Genomic DNA, 27,221 nt, shown 5'->3' with positions numbered 1-27,221 from the left:
ATTTTAATTGGATGTGTCTGGGGAAAAGGTGGCGTGAGAGGGAGGTTAGTTGCCCTCAAATCACTTTCGACTATTAAAAAGAGCACTAGAACTGAATTTTCAATCGAATAAGCCCTTTTTCAAGTTTTTAAGACAAAGATTTCAATAATAATTTATATGTCCCTAGGGGATAACTTATAACCCTTGCCCTGAAGACTGTGGGGGGATTGCCCTGCTCAAAGGTATAATTTCCTGTACTTTAAATTGCACGGAACTAAAAGGCAATCTCAAAACTTTGATTGGATGAGTTTGGGGAAATGGTGGGCGTGGAAGGGGTGTTAGTTGCCTTCCAATCACTTTCGACTATTAAAAAGGGCACTAGCCATGCAATTTCCAATCGAATGAGCCATTTTTGGAGTTTCTACGACAAAGCATTCTATTAAAACCTTATATGCCCCAAGGGCATAACTTACAACCCTTGCCCTGAGTGCTGTGGGGGGGGGGTTGTCATCCTCAAAGGCCTAATTTCCAGAGCTTTCAACTACGTTGAACAAAATGGCTATTTTAAAATTTTAATTGGATGTGTTTGGGGAAAAGATGGGCTTGAGAGGGGGGTTAGTTGCCCTCCAATCGCTTTCGACTATTAAAAAGGGCACTAGCCCTTCGAATTTCCAATCGAATGAGCCTTTTTTGAAGTGTCTACTACAACGCTTTCTATAAAAACCTTATATGCACCCAGGGCATGACTTACAACCCTTGGCCTGAGGGCTGTGGGGGAGTGTCCTCCTCAAAAACATAATTTCTTTCTGGAAATCAACTACGCTGAACAAAACGGCTATCTCAAAATTTTGATTGGATGTGTTTCGGGAAAAGTTGGGCGTGGAAAGGGTGGTAGTTGCCTTCCATTCACTTTCGACCATTAAAAAGGGCACAAGTCACTGCGGTTTCCAGTTGAATGAGCCCTGTTCGAAGTTTCTACAACAACTTCTTTGATACGAAGTGCACTGTCCTAAAGGAAAAAAAATAATACATTGTGCCAACATCGTTCTTATATGCTCACAGGCATAACTTAAAACCCTTGCCTTGAGGGCTGTGGGTTTGTGACCTCCTCAAAAACATATTTTCTATCCGGAAATCAACTATGCTGAACAAAATGGCTATCTCAAAATTTTGATTGGATGTGTTTCGCGAAATAGTGGGCGTTGAAGGGGTGTTAGTTGCCTTCCAATCACTTTCGACTATTAAAAAGGCCACAAGCCGCTCCAATTTTCAATTGAATGAGCCCTTTTTGAAGTTTCTACGACAACTTCTTCGATACGAAGTGCCAACATCGTTCTTAAAGGCCTCAAAAACATAACTAGATAATACATTATGCCAACATCGTTCTATAAAAACTTTATATACCCACAGGGCATAACTTAAAAGCCTTGTCCTGAGGGTTGTGAGGGAGTTGTACCTCCTCAGAAGACATATTTTCTATCTGGAACATTCGACTAAGCTGAACAAAATGTCTATCTCAAAATTTTGATTGGATGTGTTTGGGGGAATGATGGGCGTGGAAGGGGTGTTAGTTGCCTCCCAATCACATTCGACTGTTAATAAGGGCACAAGCCACTCCAATTTCCAATTGAATGAGCCCTTTTTGAAGTTTCTAAAACAACTTCTTCGATACGAAGTGCCATTATCGTTCTTATATGCCTCCAGGGCATAACTTACAACCCTTGCCCTGAGGGTTGTGGGGGAGTGACCTCTTCATAAACATATTTTCTATCTGAAAATCAACTACGCTGAACAAAATGGCTATCTCAAAATTTTGATTGGATTTTTTTCGGGAAATAGTGGGCGTGGAAGGGATGTTAGTTGCCTTCCAATCACTTTCGACTGTTAAAAAGGGCACAAGCCCCTCCAATTTCCAATTGAATGAGACCTTTTCGAAGTTTATACGACAACTTCTTCGATACGAAGTGCCCTGGCCTAAAGGAAAAAAAATAAATAATACATTGTGCCAACATCGTTCTTATATGCCCCCAGGGCATAACTTAAGCCCTTGCCCTGAGGGCTGAGGGGAGTGACCTCCTCAGAAACATATTTTCTATCTGGAAATCGACTACGCTGAACAAAATTGCTATCTCAAAATTTTGATTTGATGTGTTTGGGGGAATGATGGGCGTTGGGGGGGGGGGGGCCCTAGTTGCACTCCAATCGCTTTCGACTATTAAAAAGGGCACTAGTCACTCCAATTTCCAATCGAATGAGCCCTTTTTGAAGTTTCTACGACAACTCCTTCGATACGAAGTGCCCTGGTCTAAGACCGAGAAAAAAAAAAAAAAAAAAAAAAAAAAAAAAAAAAAAAAAAACGTTGTGCCAACATCGTTGCCTATGATAGTGTTTCCTTCACATTGGGAGTGACGATGCATGATTACCAAAACTTTTAGCATTAGGTCCCATTTCTGGCTTTTATCTCAGGACCTAGTATAAAAAGAAAACTGCTTAACGTAATAATTATAAAAAAATTTAATCACTTATTAACTTCTATCTTATCCTTCATAATATTGTATTTAGTTATCTTTCTGTGCCCACTTGTTTCTTGAGCGTTGCAATGAAAACCTTATTGAATGAAATTCACAAAGCTCTTAACAGGTCGACAGCTCATGTAAACAAAGCAAAATCGATAAGGTGGAATCATGATTGTACTACTTTTGATTTATTCGCACCTGTAAAAATGATAGGTTCAAAAGATTGATTAATTGTGCATACCTTCAACTTTAAACTTAGTTAAATTTATATTTTCTTATTTTTTAGTCTCCATCGTCACTTAAACAGATTTCTTTCCTTTCATTTTGGCACAGGAACCGGTTCATGAACCCTGGTCTGCAACTTCCCATCTTATTTAGCAATTATTGGCTTTATCTCATTGATCTTTATTTAATTAATTAAAAAACTTTTTCCACAAAATAAGTTTTTCAAACAAAAGTAAAGAACTCCATTAAACAAATTCGATTCCAAACTAGTTCCAGTCAAGAAAGGAGTGCGTCAAGGATCAATCACATCTCCTAACCTTTTCAATAGCTGTGTCTTTGATGCACAAGATTAATATCGATCTTCGCTGATTCTTTCATTTGCTAACTTTTCTTTGGTATTTTACGCGGAAGACATCCTGAATCTTAGCCGAACCCTTCAGCGGACAATTGACATTTTTGAAATCCTTGAAGCCGAATATCTTAAAGTTGGACTTCAGCTCAACTCTTCAAAGTCGGAAATCGTCCTATTCAATTGGAAAACTGATTTTTGTGTTCCTACTATTGCCCTTGGTTCTAGCTCTGTCCAGCCAGTGGATCACCTCATTTATCTAGGTTTACCCATAGGTTTGTCTAGCCGTCACACACGAAAACTTCTCCTCGAACAGCTTAAACGACGAATTTCAGCGTCTTACGCTTCAGTTGTATCGTGCAAACTCCGATTCAACCGGCCGCTTCTAGCAAGCTTCTATAACGCCATCGCTCTTCCTCACATTTTATATGCCACGCCCTTCTGGAAACTTCTCACTAAAACTGACTAGAATATAATCAGAGTGGTGTATTTTTGTTTTGCGAAGTATTTCCTTCGTCTACCTCCGTGGTATAGGAATTATAATGAAATTAAAAAATTTTAAGTTGCAGACCCTGACGTTACCGTTGCTAGACGAATAACGAAGCATAATTGAAAAATACGCCAGAATCTACACGAATGGTCCCATCTGCTCATTCAGTGAATCAGTGATTCGTTTTCTTTGTTGGTTCAGTTTGTTGTAGTTTGTGTCTTATTTTTTTTAAGTGCTCCGTCTTGTTGTATGTTGATTTGACGGGTTTTTCAATAAATAAATAAATAAAATAAATAAAAAGAAAAGTACCAGAAATTATAATGAATAATGAACAATGAACTAAAAGTTGAAAGGAGCATATATTAGATTTAATAAAAAAAAAATTAAAGCAATGATTAACTTAAAATATACCAAAAATAGAACGGATATTCAACTGAAACTCAAGACGAACAGAAATTACTAGATATATATGAAATGGGAAGTCCTCTCCGTTGTATCCCAATTATACTTTAGAAGAGACAGATGTTAAACTTAAAAGAAACAGAAATTAGACTTGATAAAAATGAGACCAATAATGAACTTATAATGTACCAGAAATCAAGCTGAAATTCAACTCAAACTCAAATCGAACAGAAATTACTAGATATCTGAGCTGGGAAGTCGTCCCTCTTGCCCTCCAATTATAGCGTGAATGTCATTCACAATTTATGTGAAAGCAATGTATATTTTAAGCGATTACAAAGCGAAATCAAAATAAAAAAATGGATATTTTGTACAATAACAACTCAGGTCTGTATCCAAACTGAAGGATTTACCGGGTTTCAGCCCCCCCCCCCCCCGATTACCCAATGGTTAAATTATCCCCGTAAAAAAAGCCACGCAACTGCAAATAAATAAGTTTTTTATACATTTTGTGAGGTTTTTGTTTAACCCCCCTTGAACAAAACATCCGGAACAAAGCATTTAGAGTAGAATAAACAAAGCAGAATAAAATCATTACGCAAAATAGCGTGCATTTTGAAGAACGAAAGAAACATTTTAAGAAGATAAGTATAACTATGTAAAACACGAAATCTAATGATCAAATTCTAAATTGAAAATTAAGCCATTGCTTTGCAGTCCCTTCATCATCCCCCCTCCCCGCCCCAAAAAATGTTGTTACAAAAGAATGTGAACAACTTCTTAGAAACATCAAATAATAAATCACCTTGTGACAGCGTAGTGGATTAAGCTAAGGTTCCCAATTGAAGTTTCCCTGGTTCATTCCCGCGCGTCGCAAGGAATATTGTTCTTGCTGATTTTGTTGTAATTTTTTTTTAATCAACTTAATAGATTACGAACGAGATACGCTATCAGCGCTGTAGCCCTGCGCGGTTTTGGTTTTGTTCACAAGTGTAACTAAAATGTGGCTACAACATAAATGACAATTAGTTTGATCATAAATCGACATTTCTTCGAGACAGTTGCTTTTGAAGCTTGCTTTTCTTTATTTTTGCCATTTTAATTTCTACATATTTTTTCTCTCAAAATTTGACTCTGCTTCTAAATAGCTTTTTTCCCCAAAGTAAGTTTTTCGAAGAAAAGTAAAGAGCTCCATTAAACCAAAAATGAACAGAAATTAAATCAAATAACCTTCCAAGCGTAAAACTACCACAAATTAACATCAATGAATAAATGAACCCCAAAACGAACATAAATTACCATAAATAACCGAGTCAAACTTAATACGAGTCAAAATTAAGAAGAGTATTTCTGAGAACCCCATGCCTTCTCAAGATAAAAAAAAGGAGTTTTTTCAACTGAAAGTAAGGAGCAACACTAAAACGAACAGAAATCATTACGTATATAAGGAGGGTTGCCCCCTCCTCAGCGCCTCGCTCTCTACGCTAATTTTTTTTAGCATTTTTAAAAAAGCTTCTACGCATTTTAAAAAAAGCTCCATTAAACAAACTTTTAGCATTAGGTCCCATTTCTGGCTTTTATCTCAGGACCTAGTATAAAAAGAAAACTGCTTAACGTAATAATTATAAAAAATTTTAATCACTTATTAACTTCTATCTTATCCTTCATAATATTGTATTTAGTTATCTTTCTGTGCCCACTTGTCTCTTGAGCGTTGCAATGAAAACCTTATTGAATGAAATTCACAAAGCTCTTAACAGGTCGACAGCTCATGTAAACAAAGCAAAATCGATAAGGTGGAATCATGATTGTACTACTTTTGATTTATTTGCACCTGTAAAAATGATAGGTTCAAAAGATTGATTAATTGTGCATACCTTCAACTTTAAACTTAGTTAAATTTATATTTTCTTATTTTTTAGTCTCCATCGTCACTTAAACAGATTTCTTTCCTTTCATTTTGGCGCAGGAACCGGTTCATGAACCCTGGTCTGCAACTTCCCATCTTATTTAGCAATTATTGGCTTTATCTCATTGATCTTTATTTAATTATCTTAAATTTAAGTTTAATGACACTAACCTGAAATTCTTCCTCTTATTTTTGTTTAAGAAGCAGTTAATTTTAACAAGTAAATTACCAACTTTGATGCTAAAAATGGTTCTTGATACCAGTTCCTGAATATTTGAGTGTCCACTCACAAAACACAATGCATATTAAATTAATTAAATAAGAAGATAGATAAAACTCGATTAACTAACGGAATTTATACACCATCGCTGTTAGGAAAGATGTGAAATAAGGCTCAGTGCTTTGCCCAGCTCTTGTCAATGTTGCTATAAAACCGGCACTAACAATATTCTTCCATTTTAGTTTGAGCCGTATGTTGATACTGCTGTCTCTGCCCCCCCCTTGTCTCCCTTTTGATCCTATTATGGAGTTCCTTCACGCTAAGTACAGAAAAAAGTCCTGTATTCTTCTACTTTTGCAAATATTCTCTCCGGTGTAAACCACTTTTTAGTTCTTTATTTGTATACCCTTTTATATTGGCTGATGTAACGGTTTACGTAATTCCAAAGATAGTCGATGTCGATAAACGTTGGCAGATGGTCTTTATTTAATAATGTGAGAATACACACAGAGAAAATAAGGTAGCACAAGAACAACTAACTACGACGAAGGCGAAAGATGGACTGCCTTTAGAAATGAACCAAGAATATAACTTTCCTGGAACGGAAGTTCCAGGCCTGGGAACTATCCCTTTCCCACGACTAACTTTAGTCCCAAGAGCTCCCCCTGGACCGCTATCGTTGACACATAGATGCCCGAATAACTAGGAAATGAGATACCCGGAAAAACTTCTCGAATTGATGTTAAATACTTTACAGATTTTCCCCCCTGTCTTAAGTTAAATTTCTCAAATTTGGCTTATCCCCTTCTCATTAAACCCCCAAAATTTAATTGAATTCAAAACATTCCCTTCCCAAATCATTCACTTCTCGCCTACTAAAATTCTACAGCATGAACTAGTAAACAATTATATAATACAAACACTACACAATACTTGCTTAAGTAAAAACTTCCATATTATAAACGAACCCCACTAACAACATTAGTCGGAAATTGGATATTTTATTACTTCTTTTTTCTTTGTATACTTTGAAATAGACTTGTTCTCCATACCGCTGAAATTTGATGATGGCAAGAAATGTTGGGAGTGTATATAAACTTTCGATTAGGGAAAAAGCAATAACCGAGTAAGGCTAATTAATCCCGAAAATACCAGCGACAAATAAATGTAATAGTATAAACTTATAAATAATGGAATAGATATGTCAAACATTGCAGTTTGATTAGCCTACCATGCTGCGATATCGTCAAGATATTATTACCAATAAAAGCCTCGGGGTTTTATTGCTATGGAACGCCTCGGTTTGGACCTATTTGGTTTTGCTCTACTAACTTGTGGTTCGGCAAATGGCAGTACTACTGTTGATATGTTTATATAACTATTTGCGCTACGTATTAAAACCATCCTGTCAGGCATCAACCTTATACCACTGTACCTCAAAACCAGCCCCCTTTCCCCCTTTTTTATCTCATCCCACGGGACCTCAAAACCAGCTCCCTTTTTCTGGGTAGCCAAACCGCCCCGTGAGGCATCAGTACCATCTCGCAGTGCAACAAAAAAAACCATACCGGGAGGCATCTGTACCATCCCACGAGACCTCAAAACCAGCTCCCTTTCCCTGGGTAGGCAAACCCCCCTGCGAGGCATCAGTACCATCTCGCCGTACATCAAAAAAAATCATCCTTAGAGGCATGAGTACCATCCCACGGGACTTCAAAACCACCTTCCTTTTCCTGGGTGGCCAAAGCGCCCTGCGAGGAATCAGTACCATCTCGCAGTGCAACAAAAAAAAACCATCCCATGAGGCATCAGTACCAACCCACGGGACCTCAAAACCAGCGCCCTTTTCCGGGGTAGCCAAACCGCCCTGCGAGGAATCAGTACCATCTCGCAGTGCACCAAAAAAAACCATCCCGTGAGGCATCAGTACCATCCCACAGGACCTCAAAACCAGCTCCCTTTCCATGGGTAGCCAAACCGCCCTGCGAGGCATCAGTACCATCTCGCAGTGCCTTCTCATTATCATTGAGTCCAATATTTCACCCTCGTCAGCGCAGAAAGAAATTCGTCGGAAAAAGAAGACGTGTCTCCTTTCCCCACTATCTGTTCTATCTGTTCATATTGTATTGCAACCTTATACGCATCACCTAAACAAAAAAAAAATCTGGACTATTCTCTAACAAATACCGTTTGTAGGACGGTCTGATCCCCTCCTTGAATAAATTAAGAGCAAATCTTCCAAGAACTACGCCATCATCCCTGGCTTCTAAGGACACCCTACATGACCTTCCTAATTTTTGCATCCTTCTATTGAATAGATATACCCTGTCATCCTTAAATTTGAGCCACGCCTACAATCTCTGCAATGAGTTTGCAAACTATTTTGCCTGGGTAATATGCTACAACTAATCCACGTTTTAACCTTGAAAAATTTATAATCGAGGGGAGTCAAATAAAAGAAATGGAAATATGCCATTTATCCTCCACTGTTTTACAAAATCAAAAGGAACCTTTTTGTTATATCCAGTTTCCACCGGATCAAATATAGGAATAATAACTGACATATTGAGATCAAAATTTGAAAAAACAATTATTCAAAAATTTTAAATATTTGTTTTAAACACAGCTCTTTAATTACGGACGATATGTTTTTGGCAATAAACTTCACCTTTAACAAGAAGGGTCTAATAAAATTTACTGGGTTGTTTAGTCGTGCTAAATCACTTACGAAAGATAGTCCGTTCCAAATCCAATTGTAGTCAATTAAATCACTAGCGTCAAATGTAGTCAAAATTGAGAATTAATTTCCGATTATCGAATTCAAAATGTTAAATTTTGGTTGGAAACTGTCAAATGTAGATCACACGTCGACTGTATAAAATCAGGTAAAAATTTTTTGTTGTGGCTTTGGGAAGACTTCGGGGTTTTGCGCCCAACTTATATTAATTTCTCCTCGTTTTGAGTTTGACTCGGTTAATTATTGTAATTTCTGTTCGTTTTGGGTTTCATTTATTTATCGATGCTGATTTGTGGTATTTTCACGCTTGGTAGATTATTTGATTTTATTTTTGCTCATTTTTTGTTTAATGGAGTTCTTTACTTTTCTTTGAAAAACTTATTTTGTGAAAAAGTTTTTTAAATTAATATCCTAAAAATCCCTAACTTTGAATCACTGATAATAGACATACATCAAACCGAACAAAACCTAAACAGCCTTGGAAGATTAGGCTGTGCTATTAAATTTCAATATATACCTGGTCATCTAGGCATAGAAGGAAACTAAAAGCAGACAAGTTAACAAAGCAAGGAGCAATAAGCCAAATGGAACCAGTTAAACGTTAAGGGATATGGTTAGATTACGCCTGAAAACATTACTTAAATTAAGGCAACCAAACTTTTCCCCCTTTCCAACCCGGATGCAATCAGTCTCGTTCCATCGCCTCTGTACAAATACAGCTAACCTCAGCCGCCATTCTTTTTCGTTTAAACTAAAGCAGCCAAATGGAGAAGTTGCCAATAGCCCATTTTGCCGGTACTGTGAGCACACAGAAGAAACCCCTGAGCATATATTGTTTAATTGTAAAATACTGGAAACAAAACAAGTCGATCTCTCCAATTTGCAAACTAAACTAGGACTTAAATCAGAGCTATTGACTGATGTAAGAACTTTAACCTAATCTTCAAAAAGAGATTTCTCTATGCATGCTTTTAACCTGTTAATGGATCTAAACCTGCAACACCATATATAATAGGTCAATATAGGCTGACACTTTATTGCAATTGGATAAACCTTACCAAACCTTACAATATTACCACATTTTTTTCCTAATTAGCTGATTTACCAGTAAGGCAACATCTCATTCAGCCACGGTTTAATTGTCCCGAGAAGAAGCGTACGAACTTGTTGCGAGAAAAGAAGAACAAACTAATGATTGGGATATTGTCAACCCCTCCCAGAAAGAAGAGGAAAGATCTGATTTTCAGGACCTACGCCTTGAATATCTTCTGTTGATTGGTTGGTGAATTCTGCGTAGTGTGAAAGATGTTTTCCTGGTCTTCGACGGTTGAAGACGTACTGCCGCAACACTACGGGCAAGAAAGGTTATCTTCACTTGCACTATTGGCAATTGAAAGAGATTTACAAATTGACCTTATAAAGGGATAAATGAATTTAATGTGGAAAAACGTAGACGACTACGCTTTCTGTAACAAGTCTTTGTAATACAGAGCCAAAACATTGATTTTGTTTTATTCCAGGATTAATTGTGTATCGTAAGTTTATTTTATATGTACATATGAGTAATTTTGAAATATCGTCAGATACAGCTGAGCACCAGTACTTAATTTTAGGTTTGTTTAATGTGTGTTTACTGTTTATTTTATAGTTTGTAATATTTTTAATGTAACCAAGCATTTTCTTAGATAAATTGTAAATTTTAATAATCAACTAGGGAAAAAAAAATTACTATTTAAGAATTATTTCATTTAAATTCTAAGTTTAATTTTTTTGTTAATCGGGTATTCAGTATTCATTATAAAATAATTTCCCAAAACAAGTCTTCAAGCATCTTAAAAACATTCAGGTGGGTGATTTTACAGACGTCCCAACAGCCTTTACGCCTGAAGTATATCACACGCCCCTTGACTCCATAGATGTGGTTCCCCTCTTGTCTCTTCCAACACCCCTTACCCCTAAAGGATATAACACGCCCCTTGAATTCCCAGATGTGGATCCTCTCTTGCCCCCCCCCATAAAATTGCCGGAACTGCGCTCCTGCAGTAGGTCTACCAGCTTAATGTCGAAAAGCCTGCTTCACCTGCCAAGATTTCCCCAAAGAAAGCTGTTTTGATTTGATAGAGACTGTCGACTGAAAAACTTCTTGGAAACAAAATAATGTTGGTTAAATATCACTTGCAGAGAAATTCCAACTTTAATCCTACAACATTGCAGATTAATTATATTAATTATCTGACTGTCTTTGAATTTTCCGCTTCTTTAGTGAAGTCGCCGAGAGGCTGCCAGTAGTTTTATCATTGTTTTTTTATCCCTACCTCTCATGTTAAGTCAGCCAAGATCAAATTTTTGCAAGTTTTTAATTCTCTTTCTTATGACCCTCGTATTCGTAATTAGCGATTAGGAAAATCCGTAAGCACAAATTTTAGTGGGAATCGAACACCAGATATGAAATATATACTTATCAGGTTGGGACTCTGGAATTTTGCATTAAGCTATTTTCCTTGTAACCTTTGAATTCAAAATGTTGGGAAAATGGAAGCCATATATGACTAATTTAGGCTTCATACTTTATTTTGTCTTTGATGTGGATATTCTAATTGTAGCTGTATCATCCTCAAAAATTGAAAATTTACATTTCGATGAAAGTCAAAAATTATTTGTAATTTGGCTAGCTGAGAATTGTATGAGTGGGGAGTCGTGGGAGAATCTTAGTCTGGCAATTATTAATGAATCCTATTTGTGATCAGTTTAGGCTATATATTTTATTTTAGCATTTGCATGTTCTATTGAGACTGCATAAACCACAAAAAACGAGCATTTGGAGTTCAATGCAAATTAAAAGTTGTGTAAATTTTGGCTAGCAAAGAGTTGTATGAGTGAAGATTTGTGGGGTCACTCAAGCCTCTTTCACCACCATCTATTCAAAGTGTCACTCTTTGTCCTCTCTCATGAAGTTCTATTTTCCTTTAAATATTCTCCTTCTACATCTTCTCACCCCATTTGAGGACGAGCAGCTTTACTTTTTTTCCAGAGTATAAACGAAAGCTAATTCTTTGGCTATCTATCTTACTCTATCTATAAAACGCAGCCTAGCTAGACACGAAATAATGCCATTTGAATTCATGTTCATACATATTTCCTATATTTGCAGAATCTACCTTATGTAGTTTAATTATTTAAAGATTTTTTTTTCTGCTTAGAAGAGTGTATTATTCAGTACATTAGAAATCATATACTTCCTACCCATTGGACACATAAGCCAACTCTGGTTTCTGTGTAGCTGAAAGATTCCTTACTTTGGCTTTGTGTTTGCAATTAAATCCTTGAATTAGATTGTCTAATTGATTTCTATACTTATATTTTAGACTGGAGTATTTGTAATGAACAAGATTTAGAATGTGTTGGTTCCTGCTTTGGAATAATTGGTGTCATAGAACCCATCTCAGGTAAGATCTCACTTATTTGGACATTGAAGCAAATTAAAGCGAAAGTTTTTTTTTGTTTTATTTGCATATAGGTAACTACTTCAATGAAAACTTGTATCGGCACTTTTACTAATTTTTACTTTTTGTACGTTTTTTTTATCAATTTCACCTTTTTACCAACCGTTTTTACGATTCAAAACCATCAATTTACAGCTGATTTATTAGATCAAACATACTGTTAATGCAGAAAAAAAAAGAAATTCTAACCAAAGTTAGAAGTTAGTTTTTCTCCTTTAATTTTTTTTAGCGCTGAAAACGGCTTGGTGGCGGTTCTTGCCGAAATATCTGCTTTGTCCTTTTTGTTTCTTTTCTGTTCACTGGCTGAGCTTACCCTCGGGTTTTCAGTGATTTAATTATGTTATTTATTTTCTTGTTTGTCATACGTCATGTATAGACAGCGTGGTCTTGGAATGTATTTTCATTTTTCATCATGAGCCCTACTTCCTGCCTATGCACCCCATCCTTCCTGCTCCTACTACTACTAAAAACTCACTGCAGCAACAAGCTGCCTGAGGCCAACACTGCTACGCACGCTCCTCCTCCGTCTTAATCTATTCTAAGCCTCCCTCTTTACACCCTCCCAGGAAGTTTCAATTTCCTTTCTTTACGACATCCTTCCACCCCAACCGCGAACGACCTGCTTTCCGTTTAGCCCTCGACGGTCGACCAAAATGTTAATGCTTGAACATTTCAAGTTGAAATTTTTGTATCCTTTAAATCGTCGAAATTATTATGGCCTCAGGGAAAGCAGTGGTCCCACAACCAGTACAGGACAGGGACTAACACATCCTCTCAAGTCTACACCTAGCTACTCAAAGCTGCACTTAAGCTGGCTTAGAACTGGACAGGAAGAAGTCCCGGGACGTCCAGTATGAATGTGATGCTCTTCTATCAACAAGAGCCAAAATCCTGCACATGCAATCTCAAGATAATTACCTCTTACTCATTATGTATTCATGCCCACAAATATTATGCTACTATGGGGAGGCAGCCCATACTAGATAACTTAACTAGGAAGAAGTTTCTCAGCCCCCTCCCCCTCCCCCCCCCCCAAAAAAAAACAACAACAAAAAACGTCAAAACAGATAACACCCAAAAGAATTATGCATTATTCAGAATCCAGTGTAAATGCTGTGTAGTTTACTAGGCTATTATTTCCTCAATGGGCGGCCCTCCTCAAGTAAACTCTGGAGTGCTGTTAACAGTCATGGTTTTGGTTTAATGCCATGAGGCCACATAGGCAGGATTTCTCATTCAAGGATAGGGATGGAGAAAGGAGCCTATGATGGAGCAAAAATCCCAAACTGTCTCACAACAGCAGAATAGCTACAATCTTTTATACCCAACCTATCCTCGTCAGGGTTATGTGCTAAGTGTTAATGGTGACGATTTAACAAGAATTTATAAAAAAAAAGTTGTTATAGACAGGAAATAGTCTACACACTGGCGACATTTCATTTGGAACTAGGGGGGGACTAAGCAACCTCTATGAGGCCTCCTTAATTGGTCGGCTCACATTTGTCGAAGAGCAATATTTCTTCATAGTGGTTAGCATAGGTCTCTCCCAAATCGACTAATAATAGTAAGAAGCAATTTAAAACTGTTTAAACAGAGAGAACTTAAGTTGGAAAGTAATTCAGAGTTTTATTATAACACTGAGGACCAACAAGGTCTCATTTCTCTAAAAATATTTTTCTAACCATATATTTTATATACTTTAATTTTATACAATAATTTTATATATTTAATAATTTTCTAACTATAGCATTGAAATCAAACAATTTCATAAGAGCCTTTTCACTAAATATCAACATCAGATCACTGAGCCTTTCGTTGCCTACTGTTGATCTTAAATAGATTTAATCAGGCTTAGTGTAGAAAAGAAACTCTCATTACTGGCCGTTGTGGTAGACAGAGTAATAAAGATTTGTATAGTTTTCAAAATTAAGGAATACGCTATTGACATTGCTTTCAGACAATCTCGAAGTTCAAAGAAATCTTTTGGCGTATTAGCTAATGAGTGTACATCTTCTCACAAGATCCACTTGCGAGGCCAACAGAGTTGTGTCAATGTAAGCTTCTTTGTAATGCAATGCTACACTAGGTATTTGGCTAGTATTGATAAAGTGCAGGGAAGCGACTTCACGAAGCGTCTTTCAAACTTGGAGCATAATCTGTCTGTCACAAGAAAATGATCCCATATGAAAGCATTTTTAGTTCATTCTTTCACTTTAGCAAGATTGCTTTTTCCCAATTCTGAGAATTTTGCAAAAGGTCTTCAGTGAGACTGCACTCAAAACAAAATTATTTTGCTTTATGAAAGGTTTTCATCAAAACCATCGTCACTTTGCGTGTCTATAATTTTATCTCGTGTACCTACAATAAGACGTACCTACAGTAGCTTCTAGAGAAAACTAGGTATAACTCGTGCAGCTGCTCAAACAGAGTTTGTGGCGCAACATTTTTTTCTGATAGATGGAGTATAAATATAAATTTAAATGGCTGGCGTATGGTTACGAGTCCGTGTGCCTGAGCTTCAGATTCCCCGTCACTAGATGTTCTGGTAATTGATAAAACGGCCAAAATACAGTTGTATCTACTCAGTACTTTGTTCTCCAATCTATTCCAGTATGCCCATCTTGTAGTAGATGATTTCTCCAGCTGAAGACCAGTTATGGCTTTCTGAACATTAACAAACAGTTGGTAGGGTGTACCAGTGATTCCAAGTGCTTGACATTAGATAGAGCACCAAGGGAAGCGAAAATGTGCCATTGGCGCATTTTCGCTATATATTTTTTGGGTGGAGTTCGAAATTCAGAGGAAATTACATCTTGCAGGGATGAGTGCAAAAAAAGAACCAGAAATTCAGAGACAACTTTACCAGATAGGCACAAATTGTGTGAAAAATTAAAATTAAAAAAATAAGAATAATAATAATAATAATAAAACGTTGGAGCCATATGGCTTTTACTATAGGCAACGCTATAGCAGTGCCTCTGATAACATAACTCATCTATCTTTTTATAGTTACTTCTTTGGGCCATGATTTTGACAAAAAACGAATGATTTTGATTTTGACGAAACCCTCCCGAAATGTTTTTTGACTCGTAAAAACGTAACAAAAATGGATATAAACAAATTTTGTATGACAAATGAGTTTTTTTTTGTGTAACCACCCCTCCCCCCCCAAAAAAAAAAAATTGAGTAAAACCCCCTCCGAAAAAAAAATCCTGGGTACGGCCTTGGTGATTGGTCAATACGAAAAAAATTTATGGTAACTGAATTTGTTTCAGTATGGTAACCAAATTGTTGTAACTTGTATATATTATTACATACAACGAAAAAAGTGATGTTTAGGTTTTTTAACAGTTTGGCTTCCGATTAAGGGTTCTGCGACTGAAAATTGTTATGTGCAACTGTGCACTAGTTCTTCTCAAATGATATCTTTCGGTCAAGAAAGAATTACTATGTCTTTCCAGTTTTCGTGTCGAAATTGTCTTTTAAATATAATTTATCACTGGGTGTTTATAATTGAGCTATAATTAAGTCAGTTTAAAAGGCTAACAAAGTGATTCATACTTTAGACTTAAGGATTTTTGTCTTGGTCGTCGAGACTTGACGAGTTGATTTTTGTTATATCTAAATATGCCGTGATCTAAGAAGAAATTCAAATTAAATAATGCTTATGGATCTTTGAGATTGAAAGGCCAAGAGTTTGCACAGTTACAGCTACGTCAATTGATCACCAAAGAGTCTTCCGTTAAAAAACCGCCCCAGGACAAGAGTTTGCAAACAAACGGTGCATGTAGGGTTGAAATGCTACAGGAACAAATGTGTATTTATTCATTAGCCTTATAGTTAGATTTTTTGGACAAGCTGATGCTAAATCATTTGTTTTGTTTTTGTTTGCATTTTGGATCGATGTTGTCCAGTAAAATTGAATTTTATTACCAAGTTAGATTACTTTAATAGACTTAAGAGTCAGGATTGAGTCAAAGAATGAGAAAACAGTCAGGAATAAGCTCATTTAATGTCCTAAAAAAGAATCTAAGCTTTCGTGGGCAGATCAATTTTTCTTCTTTTTTTCTCTCTCTATTTCTATTTAGAGTTATCTTTTTAATTTCGCTTTCCAATTCTCATCTATTTCTTCTATCGCTTTTCCTTTTCTTTTCAAAACTCAGTTGTCTAGATTGAAAAAAATTAAACATTTTATTTTAATATATCATTTCTCGATGGCATTTGCAAAGATCAGATAGTCCATGGTAACAAACAGTAAATTAAGGAGCGACTCGTGCTAATAATGATTTAAACTCTTAAAAATAAAATTTTGATAGAAGAAAATATACATCAAAAGAATCAGCTTTTTATGTTGATTCTGAATACGGGAAACGCATCAGGTCGAAATTTACCCACCAAAGGTAAAGATTTTGAGATTTTGAGATGTAAAGAGTCACTTTATTTTCCAAAAAGGAGGGATACGCCTCAAATACTGCATAACATGGGTGTTTAGCATGTCAGAGAATTTTATTGCTTACGTTTAAAGCCCTATCTACAAAATAGTGAATTTCTTCTTCTTTTTTTGAAGAAGGCCCATCTTGAGACGCTTCATTAAAACAAACATTTATAGTTCTACTCTTGTTTCCAGTAGCAAAAGAGATTACGCTACAGCATCGTAGAGTATTCTGCCATTTTCTGGTGCAAAACAACGATTTTGGCCCAAAGAGGGCCCGAAAACTAACTGGATGGAAATTCTGGGATAACCAATCTATTTAGAATTATCGAAAAACTGTAGATTGAGCTTTCCAGCTTCAGAGACAGTAATGCTGTTTGGTGGCGCATTCGTTCCTTAAGATGCACTGAGTCCATACAAAATAAGCAGCTAATGTAGATAGTCATTTTGAAGCTTTGTTTTACTGAGTTGATTCATTTGAGGCCTCATGAAGTTATGTGCCGTGGTATAGTTGTGTATCAGCTTTTATTGAGGAGGGTAGTTTATCTTTGTATGTGTATTTGTTTAGGGAGGAGGGATCCCTAAACACTCAAAAAGATTATTTTTATGCCCGAAGTTTCCAACGTTCAGCGAGCCTTTAGATAAGCACAGTCATCATGAGTGATGCAAGAAAATTTCCCAGGGGACCAATGCTACCAGGAGCTTTGTTTTTTACCAAGCTTTAAATGGGACTATTGTCATTTCTCTTCTTTTTGAATATTTTTCAGTGATTTGTGGTATCCCAGGGAAAATGAGAATTGACCCTCAACCCCCCTCCTGCCTGCGTCCAAAGGGGACATCTCTATGAAAAATGCTGGTTTGTATAAATTCCTTGGAAACCAAGCAAATGATGATCCTCAAATTCATTTTTGATATTTCAGACAGCTCCCCCCCCCCCACCTGAGAATTATTTATCATTCACATTATTTTTTTTTTTTTTTTTTTACAAGATTAAGGCTCTAAAAGTATAGTCAGCAAAATAATGCACCTCCGTCTCATTACCCTCTCAAATATTTTCATGCCCCATTGGTGGGGCCTGTCCCCCTCTCGTTGGGATTCATGGTCTTAGACCCCCCCCTGTGCTGCCAGTGGCACTGAGGGAATCCACGAAGAGCCACCAATCATCCCACATGTGCGCCGCTGCCCGAACCTCTTCCCATTGGGGTTAGATCGTCGTGTAAATGTTTGACAGGTTCTATTGATAGATGGGACACAAGACGTTCTTTGGTCGACCTCTCCAACATATTCCCTGAGGTTGCCATTTCAAGATCTTTCTCGGGATTCTACCATTCTTCATACAGATCACAAACCCCGGGGTATCTCCACCTTTGTTTCCGAATAACGTCTGTGACCATGAGCTGGCCAGAGATAGGGTGGACTGTCTGGTTTGTGATGGGATCTCTCCAGTTGATATTCAGGATCCTCAGAAGGTGTTTGTTGTTTTCGAAGGCAAGAATCCGTCTCTGTTGCTGCTAATTTCAATTCCAGCATTCACTACTGTAGAGAGGTACAGAGTGGACAATGCTATTAAATAGTCTCAATTTCAACTTCATTCAATAATTTTTCGATCGCCATAATAACTGGCTCCACTGTCTTGCCCTATTATCAGCTGCACTTCCTGCTCGCTTGTTATTGAATTTTCCACTTTGCTACCGGGGTACCTGAACTCTATGACCTGCTGAACGGTCGAATGTACTCACTTTATATCCCGGAGGGGGGGGGCAGTTTTCGCCATGCTCTTTGTCTTCTCTGTGTCAATATTGAATTCAAGTTGGCTAGCATTTTCGTTAATTGTGTTGAGGAGATCCTGGAATTTGGCCTTGCTCCTCTTCATCAAGACAATATCGTCACCAAAATCTAGATCGGCTAGCTTTTTGGCTTCCCAAACATGAATACCAAACCCAGTACAATTATAGAGTTTGCATTCGATGACGAGGACGAAGAGAAACGGAGAAAGAACACAGTCGTGTTTTACGCCGGACATAATACGGAAATATCTGGTATTCCCTCGTTGGGTTTGAACTCAGCATTCTTTGTTTTCATCGTTTTTTTTTCTTTTTTTTTCCTCTTTTCCCCCTCCTTTCACGTTATTTCTTTTTTGCTCTCGTTTCTTTTAAATTATTATGTGTTACACTGTAATTGGTAATCTTTGATTTATATATTGTCTTGTGTCGCATTTTATGTGTTTTTCCTCGTGATACTCCGCGTATTGTACCTCTGTATAGTGTGGGTTAAAAATAAATAATAATAATAATAATATACTGCAACAACGAATCGTGCCCCGGTCGATGGAGCTGAAGGCTTTTTTGAAGTCCATAAAAATCAGGTACATTTTTTCTCGCCATTCATTGCACTCCTCAGTCATCACCCGTAGTATGTAGATGGGATCATTGCCAGAGCTTGGTGGCTGGAAACCATTGACCTCGCTTATATGGTAATGATAGGGTTTTTTTTACCATAGTTTTTTGGTATCCACTATTTATGACTTTTGGTATTAAAATTTATGGCCTTCCCTTTTTCGCTGTCCTTTTTTGGTAGTCTCTAATATTGACCTTTCTTCTTCGGTATTAATAATTTTTGGTCCTCCTTTTCTGGTATTCATAATGACCTTCCTTATTTGGTATTATAATTTGTGTCCTTCACTCATTAGGAACTTCTTTTTTGGTATTAAATAATAAAAAAAACAAGTTTTTTCAACTAAAAATAAGGGATAACATTAAAACTTAGAACGAACAGAAATTATTACGTATATGAGGGGGTTGCCCCCACCTCAGCACCTCGCTCTTAACGCTAAATTTGTCTAGTACTTTTAAAAAAGATTCTTATTTTTCTAATTAAACGAACCTTATGTTTCAGGAGTCGTTATTAAAGAATTGGAAAAAAACTCAAACTTTAGCATAAAAAGCGAGTGAAAGAGCGAATTAAGAAAGTTGTAAAATTTTGCAGATTGCCGAGGCTGAAATTAACTTCTTTTTTTTCTTGTTTATGAACCAAAGATTTTGCTTTGTAAAAGTACAGTGTGGGATGTGTATTTAGCAATCGCTACTGCTATTACTTTAATTAAAGTAACAAATAAAATGTTTGTAGTAGCCTATCGATTTTTTTCAAGACTGTAATGAACATTGCGCTGACACAATTTTCTATAATAGTTTGGTTTAGCCCGTAGATTCCTTATATGAAAGATTGCGAACTCCACAAACGTTAATTGATGTTTTGTAACGGGGTACCTTCTAGCGGCTCTGTGTTGAAATTCCCATAAATAGTCAAATTTCTTTAGTATTGTTTGGGAAATCTTGCGCAATTTTCTGCTAGTAGCCTAAATGTGATTTTTATAACAGCTCATTTAAATATTATAAACTACTCCTTTCTTTTAGGAAGTTTCTTCATTCTAACTTAACGACTGTATAGCAACGTTTCATAGCAAAAGAACTTTTTTTTTCTAGTGTATGCAATAGTGTTGCAAACAAAGACTGCAACATTGCCATCTACAAATTTCAGATTCCCTAATTTCTTGTAAAGCATTAGTCTTGAAAATTGGAAATTCTTGGGCATCACAGCTTCTGGTGTTCCAATTGTCGATCTGATTAGGAAAATAAATTCGTTGTTTTGGCAGATTTTTCCCTCGGCAATATTTAAGGAAGATCTAATGCAGGCGATTTTACAGTTCACTTTTTGTAAATCCTTCTCAAACCGATCAAGCCTTTTCAGTATTTTCCCTTTTTCCATTGCTGTCATTCCCCTTAACTCTTGAAAGGAAACACAAAATATCGATATTTTAGTTGTGTTGCCTAATTAGAAATGTATGTAACTTCAACCTTCAGGGGGATGGGGGTGACAGTGGATTATTATGGAGTGATCAGAAATAAAATGTGCATCTAAACCAAAGTCCCTAATTATTCTGTTGCTGGGTCGTTTTGACCAATTTTTGTAAAGCCTCTCCCCCGTGTTGCAGGTATCTTTGAAGGGTATTTGGTGTTTTACAATCTTTATGTATAGTTATTTACCTTTTTAGGTCTGTTTCCAAAGATCTTAGTCATAAAGCGATCTTGCAAAGTTGGTACACTGCCAGATGACAAAGAAGTCTTTAGAATAGATGAGGTGTCACTGTTAGAAATAGCTGCCGATGGCTATGTAGCTGGTGATCTGTGCAGATGTCATAAACATGGAGGAGTGGTTTCATCCCGAGCCAGTGGAAATTTTGGAAAATCCACCTTAATTAATACTATTGGCAGCTTCAAGTTGGCAACAAACTCCTTGAAAAATGCTACTGTACAAGCCGCAGTCATTGCTTCTCAGGTAGGATATTTATCTCATAAGTTTATCATTATAAAACGTAAAAACATATACAAAAAAAAAGAAACTCAATACACATAGCACGTAGGGCTACGTAGGGCTTTTAGTCTTTAAGGTGGAAAAAGCATTTTAATGATTCTGCTTTAATAAAATTTCACTGTTTCACTATATTTAAGTTTAATCCGAACTAAAGTCATTATCCGAATTAACCTCATTTGTATCAATCTTATTCAAATTTATATATTTTATTAAACTGTGTAGTATTTCACTCCTTAAAGGTAAAATTTTGCTGCTTATTAGTTAAGGTATATCATTTAAAGCTAAAATATAATTAATTGTAAACATAATTGGATGCTTCTCTCATAAGATCTGTGTTAGTATTTTCCTGTCTTTTCTTTTTGCCAGAGAGAGAGAGAGAGAGAGAGAGAGAGAGAGAGAGAGAGAGAGAGAGAGAGAGAGAGAGAGAGAGAGAGAGAGAGAGAGAGAGAGAGAGAGAGAGAGAGAGAGAGAGAGAGAGAGAGAGAGAGAGAGAGAGAGAGAGAGAGAGAGAGAGAGAGAGAGAGAGAGAGAGAGAGAGAGAGAGAGAGAGAGAGAGAGAGAGAGAGAGAGAGAGAGAGAGAGAGAGAGAGAGAGAGAGAGAGAGAGAGAGAGAGAGAGAGAGAGAGAGAGAGAGAGAGAGAGAGAGAGAGAGAGAGAGAGAGAGAGAGAGAGAGAGAGAGAGAGAGAGAGAGAGAGAGAGAGAGAGAGAGAGAGAGAGAGAGAGAGAGAGAGAGAGAGAGAGAGAGAGAGAGAGAGAGAGAGAGAGAGAGAGAGAGAAGAGAGAGAGAGAGAGAGAGAGAGAGAGAGAGAGAGAGAGAGAGAGAGAGAGAGAGAGAGAGAGAGAGAGAGAGAGAGAGAGAGAGAGAGAGAGAGAGAGAGAGAGAGAGAGAGAGAGAGAGAGAGAAAGAGAGAGAGAGAGAGAGAGAGAGAGAGAGAGAGTGGTATCTCACTCAATGCACAGCCCATTGACAAATAAAGGGATTGGAAGTCCCGTTTTCCTAAAAATAAGCGAGCAGTTTCGATCTAGCAGCATTAAACCCCCTTAATTTGGAAGTGTTGACTGAAAGGATCTGCTACTTCAGAGCGGTCTCTGGATTCTCTGTTATTATTAACAACTGTTTAGAATCCAGGATGTGATTTTTTTTTTTTTTTACCTAATCTGTCCTCAAACAGGCACCAAGTCATGTTATAGGAATGGAAATTTCCGAAAAATATCTACTTTATTTTTATTACAGGATACTAAAAGTTTGATGAGTAATTATTATTTTTGAAGTGAATTACACATGTGCCCGCTGAAAAATTGATTATTATATTTTATAGTGAAATACAACCTTACTATTTTTCATAAATTAATTTAAAAAAAACTCCTAAAAACAAGTTTTTCAAAAGAAAAAGTAAAGGCCATTTTAAACTTAAGCTCAGCAGATACAAATACCTGTTAAAATTCAAACTCAAAACGACCAGAAAGGACTATTAAAGAATAAATGAAACCCAAAACGAACAGAAATTAAATAAACAATCATAGCAAAAAAACATAAAAATTAAGCAAGAAAAACGGGTCTTAATTTTTATAAAGCAGTGAATAAATACAACTAAATAAACTTTTGATTAAACAAACACACTCTGAATATTTCGACCCAACGTCCGGGAGCCTTTCTCAACGGGAAAAAAGAGGAGAAAATGAAATAGAAGATTTCTTTTTTTAAACTCAATTTGCATCGAAATACAACATACTAAACACGCGAAAAGAAAGAAAAAACAAAAGAAACAAAATATAAATAAATAGGTAGGAATCAAAACTCACATATTAAATGACGCTTCCATGCACTGGCGTATAAACAAAATCGAATGTCTATAATGATACATTCGTCTCCTCACAATGTATAAATGGAAATCTATAAAAAAATGAAGAATATATTTTGATAGATTTCCATTTATGGGGTTGCGTCGTTGCGTCGACACAGGAGTTTTCCTTATCTGACCTTTGAACTATTATTAAATGAAATGGCTATTTTAAAAATTTTATCGGATGGGCTTGGGGAAAAAAGGGTGTGTGGAGGGGCGGGGGGGGGGGGGGTAGTTGCCCTCGGGATATCTTTTGACTCTTAAAAAGTGAACTAGAACTTTCAGTTTCAAATCAAATGAGCCCTCTCTGAATTTTATACGAGCATCCCTTTCTTAAGAACCATATACATATTCTTAAGAACACTTACAACGCCTACCCCGCGGGCCCTGGGGGGTTGTGCTGACACCGGAGTTTTCGTTATCTAATTTTTGGACAATTTATAAAAAACTGGCTATCTCAAAATTTGTAGCGGATGGTTTTGGGAAAAAAAGGGCGTGAGGGGGGCTAGTTGCCCTTAACTCTCTTGACTCGTAAAAAGTGAACTAGAACTTTCAATTTTGAATCAAATGAGGTATCCATGAAGTTTTTACGAGCATCCTTTTCATAAGAACCATACATGCCCTTAGGACATAACTTAGAACGCCTTCTTCCGTGTCTTGGGGGGTTGTATTGACACCGGAGTTTTTCTTATCCGACATTTGAACTATTTTTTTTAAACAAAATGTCTATCTCAAAATTTTCATCAGATGGGTTTGGAAAAAGAAAGGCGAGGGGGAAGGGGGGCTAGTAGACCCCGGGTCTCGTTCGACTATGAAGAAGTAAACTCGAACTTTCAATTTCCAATTAAATGAGCCCTCTCTGAAGTTTATATGAGTATCCCTTTCATAAGAACCATATATGTCCCAGGGCATGACTTACAGCGCCTGCGCCCAGGCCCTGGGGGGTTGTGTTGACACCTGCGTTTTTGTTATCTGACTTTTGAACAATGTTTAACTTAATGGCTATCTCAAAATTTTGATTGGATGCATTCTGGAAGAAAGGGGCCGGGGGGGGGGGGGGCTAGGTGTCCTTCAATCTATTTTGACTCTCAAAAACTGAACTAGAACTTTTAATTTTTCAATCAAATTAGCCCTTTCTGAAGTTCTTACGAGCATCCCTTCCATTAGAACCATATATTCCCCCAGGGCATAACTTACAACGCCTGCCTTCGGGCCCTGGGGGGCTGTGTCGACCCCGGAGTTTTCTTTATATGGTCTTTGAACTATTTTTAAAAAAATGGTTATCTCAAAATTCTTATTAGATGGTTTGAGAAAATAGGGCGTGGAGGGGGGCGGGGGGCTAGGTGCCCTCCAATCTCTTTTTACTCTTAAAAAGTGAACTAGAACTTTCAGTTCCGAATCGAATGACCCTTCTTTGAAGTTTATACGAGCATCCCTTCAAGACCTACCATATATGCCCCCAGGGCATAACTTACAACGCCTGCCCCCAGGCCCTGGGGGGTTTTGTCGACACCGGAGTTTTCGCCAAATGATCTATGAACTATTTTTAACAAAATGGCTATCTCAAAATTTTGATTGGATGTGTTAGGGGAAATGGTGGGCTTGGAAGGGGTGTTCGTTGCCTTCCAATCACTTTTGATCCTTAAAAAGCGCACTAAAGCTCTTGATTCCCAATCGAACGAACCCCCTTTGAAGTTTATACGACGACCCCTTCCATATGAAGTGCCTCTGGGAAAAAATATAAATAAATAAATAATAAAACATTGGAGCCGTATGGCCTTTACTATACACAACGCTATAGCGTTGCCAATGATTAGCCATGTTTTCATACCTAGTGCAAAATACTTGATTTTCAATTCAAAATCAAAGGAATTTTGATACCAACAGATACATCAAAAGAATAGAATTTTTATGATAATTTCAAATATATAAGTTTCATCAAGTTTAGTCTTACCCATCAAAAGTTACGAGCTGGAAAAAATTTGCCTTATTGTCGAATAAAGGGGGAAACACCCCCTAAAAGTGATAGAATCTTAATGAATCAAAATCAACGGAATAGAATCAAAATCAACGGAATTGAATGCTTTGAATTGAAGTTATCAAGTATTTTGTAGTAGGTTGCATCAAGACATAGCTAATTGTAGAAAGAGAATGTCCCCTCCTCAACGCCTCGCTCTTTACGCTAAAGTTTGACTCTGTCTCATAACTTTATTTTTTAAAACAATAAAAAAAACTTTAGCGTAAAGAGCGAGGCGTTGAGGAGGGGACAGTCTTTCATATGCGGAATAATTTATCTTCGTTTTAATTTTTAATGTCGCTCCTTACTTTCAGTTAATAAAAACTTGTTTTTTTTATTTAATAAAACATTGGAGCCGTATGGCCTTTACTATAGGCAATGCTGTAGCGTTGCCTCTGATACAACCTTTCTAACGGGTGATTTATTTCACTTATCCTTAGATTTTAGGGGAATCATTATTTGCAAAAATATTTTTTTTTGCAAGTCAAGCCTTATTACAGGCAGTTTCATAATATATGTTGGAACATAGATTTGCATCTGCTCCACTATTCAGTGGGCTGCAGTTAGCATAGTTTAGTATTTCTTGTAGTTTTATTAATTTTTTATGATATATTTCCATTTGGTAGGTGAAAATATTCTTTCTCAAATTAAGGGTGTTGATTGGAAGTTATGGGCAGAATATGCCTTATATATGGACTTCGGAAAAGACAGCACCAATAGAATAACCATTTAGCCCTTTGGAAACTACATTGCTATTCCAGGAAAATTCTGTCACGGCTGATCTATATCTGCTCCGATTTCTCAATTTAGCTTTATTCACAGTTGAATTCAAGTAATATAAGGGTTTTAGATGAGTTCATATGAATAATCGAAGCAGAACTTAACCAAAAGACGATAAATGCGATGCTTATATAGGAGACGCAGAAGACACAGATATGTTTAAAGACAAAAGAAATTCCATGATATGCAACTAATAACCGTCAATTATAAAATTTTTTAGCAGAAATCATTATTCTAATCAGTATTAACATTATCAAAATTGTATGCTCTGGGCTCAGCTAAGCTCACTAGATGTTGAATTCGCTTTATCACAACAAAATGCTCTGTATCAAAGTGTTTTTAAAGTTACTATGAAGTAAGTGATGGCACAAGGAGTTTGGGAAAAAATAGACAAGTCGGATATCACCATTGTTTTAGGCAAACCGAATTTTGCCACTGGATTATGTAAATTGTTCTGGAAAGAGGAAAAACTGTTTAAGAACATGAAAACGTTTCATGTGCAGAAATTCCGCTTGGATTACAATAGCATATTAACAACTCCACCCGAAGAAGTTTTATCAGTTAAGAACAGTAGCTGCAATGTTTCTGAATAAATATCTCCAGAGTTAAAACTAACAATTAAATACTTGTAAGCACTTGAAAAATTTGGAAGCACTAAAAATATGGCCCTCCACCCCCCCCCCCCACTGAGTCAGAAAAAAATAACGGTGAATCTTTTTTTGATATATGGCCTTAAAATTACCTTAAATCATAGCACCCATGGAGGAGGATAAGCCTCTAGACGCTGAGTATCTAGCTGTAGTGTTTCTTACATCAGTATTAGGCCTTATTCAAATGAGAGTACAAAACTGGTGTACATTCTTCTTTGAATTTATTAAGTGCTAGTAGAAACAAGTGTCTTAAACTGGCCTTCAAAAAGGCTGCTAAGATAGCATTTTGCTTTCAAAGTATAGGAATCAGATTTGCATGTCATAATGTGTATTGAACTATTTTTACAATATTAAGTAATCTCTGGGTTTTGCTGATTGACATATATCAAAGATCCTTCGGTTTCCTTCATCTTGCCGCCTTATAGGGAATCCTGTTTACAAGTCTTCCCACTAGCCAAAAACCTTTGGCTCATATCAAAGCCAAAGGTGAACACTTTGCTTTACAACATAGCTCATCAAACTCCTTTTTTAATGTCTAACGTCTATTTCTAAATTTTGATCGGATCTGTGATGTACTTAATTCCTATGGATTAAAGATGAGTCGAGATGGGAGATACTTAATTGGATCATAATAATAGTAATAATTTTTACTGCTCTAAAAATCTTAGGTCCATAGTACAAAAAGAAAAATTGAGTTCTAATTAATTCGCACTACATAAGCAAAAAGAATACACAAATTACAAAAATTTATTTCCGTGTTCCATTGTAGGTCTGAGAAGTCATCCTAACCTTTCGA

At 36.7% G+C, this 27,221-nt stretch overlaps 1 protein-coding gene across 6 annotated transcripts in view; it reads left to right on the top strand.

The window, feature by feature from the left end:
* sp3 (phosphatidylinositide phosphatase spermathreecae) overlaps positions 1-27,221 on the top strand; it is a 124,578-nt gene that overhangs the window by 51,123 nt on the left and 46,234 nt on the right. For all 6 annotated transcript variants that reach the window (XM_089086140.1, XM_089086134.1, XM_089086165.1 and 3 more), the window contains 2 exons: positions 12,193-12,273; positions 20,814-21,097. In XM_089086140.1, coding sequence (XP_088942266.1) covers positions 12,193-12,273; positions 20,814-21,097 — 365 coding nt within the window. The remainder of the gene's footprint in view (positions 1-12,192; positions 12,274-20,813; positions 21,098-27,221) is intronic.

Source organism: Artemia sp. Qi Xiang Cuo, chromosome 1, assembly GCF_049724085.1.
Source record: "Artemia sp. Qi Xiang Cuo chromosome 1, ASM4972408v1, whole genome shotgun sequence".
NCBI classification, from domain to species: domain Eukaryota; kingdom Metazoa; phylum Arthropoda; class Branchiopoda; order Anostraca; family Artemiidae; genus Artemia; species Artemia sp. Qi Xiang Cuo.
The sequence above is the reverse complement of the archived record's forward strand: the minus strand, read 5'-3'. Positions and strand labels throughout refer to the sequence as shown.